The 2,046-nt window shown below is 49.8% G+C and overlaps 1 protein-coding gene across 1 annotated transcript in view; it reads left to right on the top strand.

Annotated features, from left to right (window-relative positions):
- Positions 1-68: 68 nt before the first annotated feature.
- Positions 69-2,046, top strand: part of LOC130586265 (exocyst complex component 6B-like) — a gene marked incomplete at its 5' end in the record, with an annotated part of 6,013 nt that continues 4,035 nt past the window's right edge. The window contains 2 exons of the mRNA XM_057387019.1: positions 69-189; positions 1,302-1,373. Coding sequence (XP_057243002.1) covers positions 69-189; positions 1,302-1,373 — 193 coding nt within the window. The remainder of the gene's footprint in view (positions 190-1,301; positions 1,374-2,046) is intronic.

Raw genomic sequence — 2,046 nt, 5'->3', positions numbered from 1 at the left:
GCCCCCCAATCCGGGATTTTTTGGGATTTCTGGCTGTGTCCCATGGCCATTCCTGCATTTTTCCATAGGTTTTTCGTGGTGGAGGATCACATCCTGCACACCACGCAGGGTTTGGTCACCCGAGCCTACCTGGACGAGCTGTGGGAGATGGCGCTGTCCAAAACCATCGCGGCGCTCCGCACTCATTCCGTGAGTAAAAATATGGCTATTTTATTTTATTTTATTTTATTTTATTTGTTTAATTTTATTTTGTTTAATTTTATTTTAATTTTATTTCATTTTTTTTTATTTTGTTTTGTTTTACTTTATTTTGGGTTTTTTGTTTGATTTTATTTTATTTTGTTTTTTTAATTTCATTTTATTTTTATTTTGTTTTGTTTTATTTTGTTTTGTTTATTTTATTTTATTTGGGGTTTTTTATTTTATTTTATTTTGGGTTTTTTGTTTGATTTTATTTTATTTTATTTTATTTCATCTTTTTGGGTCAGTATTCTCCGTTTGCCCTCTTTTCCATTGGCTGTTTCAAAGAGCAGCACAAAGACTCACAGATACAAGAGCATCTTAAAAATCCTACAGAGACCCTACAGAGCATCTGAGAGACCCTACAGAGTCTAAGAGACCCTATAGAGCGTCCAGAGAACCTACAGAGAGTCTGAGAGACCCTGAGAGTGTCTGAGAGATCCTACAGAGCACCTCAGAGACTCTGCAGAGCATCTCAGACCCTACAGAGTCTCTCAGACTCTCTGTAGGGTCTCTCAGACACTCTGTAGGGTTTCTGAGATGCTCTTTAGGATCTCCGTAGGGTCTCCTAGATTCTCTCTAGGGTCTCTCAGACGCTCTGTAGGGTCTCTCACACTCTATAGGGTCTCTCAGATGCTCTGTAGGGTCTCTCAGACACTCTCAAAATCTCTGTAGGGTCTCACACTCTCTGTGGGGTCTCTCAGACGCTCTATAGGATCTCTCAGATGCTGCAGGGTCTCTCAGATGCTTTGTAGGGTCTCTGAGATGCTCTGTAGGGTCTCTGTAGGGTCTCTCAGACACTCTCAGGGTCTCTGTAGGGTCTCTCACACTCTCTGTAGGGTCTCTGGATGCTCTATAGGGTCTCTCAGATGCTCTGTAGGGTCTCTGTAGGGTCTCTCAGACTCTATAGGGTCTCTGGGGCTGCCCAAAGCCCTCTCCAACCCAAAGAGGATCAGAGCCACCTTCTTCAGCTGGCTTTGCCTACTCCAGAGTACCCCCTCAGGGCTTGGGGCGGGTTTGGGGTCATTCCATGGGGTCACAGCCYCCTTTTCTCCCTGCAGTCCTACTGCTCTGACCCCGGTCTGGTGCTGGACCTGAAGAACCTCATCGTGCTCTTCGCCGACACGCTCCAGGTACGTGGGGTGGGGTGGGATGGCCCCGATCCCGCTGATCCCGGTGATCCCAACGGGAATTCTGGGCCTGAGCGGGGCTGGTCCCGCTCCTTTTGGGGTGTTTTGGGGTGTGGATCACACGTGGGGTGGGATAGCCCTGATCCCGGTGATCCCAACGGGAATTCTGGGCCTGAACAGGGCTGGTCCTGTTCCTTTTGGGGTGTGGATCACACATGGGGCAGGACGGCCCCGATCCCACTGATCCCGGTGATCCCAACGGGAATTCTGGGCCTGAACAGGGCTGGTCCCGCTCCTTTTGGGGCATTTTGGGGTGTGGATCAAACGTGGGGCGGGATGGGACAGCCCCGATCCTGGTGATCCCGGTGATCCCAATTGGAATTCTGGGCCTGAGCGGGGCTGTCCCTCTCCTTTTGGGGTGTGGATCACACGTGGGGCGGGACGGCCCCGATCCCACTGATCCCGGTGATCCCAACGGGAATTCTGGGCCTGAGCGGGGCTGGTCCCGCTCCTTTTGGGATGTTTTGGGGTGTGGATCAGCCCAGGGACAGCTTGGGGTGGGTTGGGCAAGGGTCACCAGTGAACGTGGTCGGGATTGCTCAAAAAACACCAAAAAGGGATGAGCTCAGCCCAAAAATCACCAAAAAGGGGATGAATTCAGCCTAAAAATCACCAA

This window comes from Malurus melanocephalus, unplaced genomic scaffold (assembly GCF_030028575.1).
Source record: "Malurus melanocephalus ecotype Western Australia unplaced genomic scaffold, MMel_1.1 scaffold_1116, whole genome shotgun sequence".
In the NCBI taxonomy this organism is placed as follows: Eukaryota; Metazoa; Chordata; class Aves; order Passeriformes; family Maluridae; genus Malurus; species Malurus melanocephalus.
The sequence above is the reverse complement of the archived record's forward strand: the minus strand, read 5'-3'. Positions and strand labels throughout refer to the sequence as shown.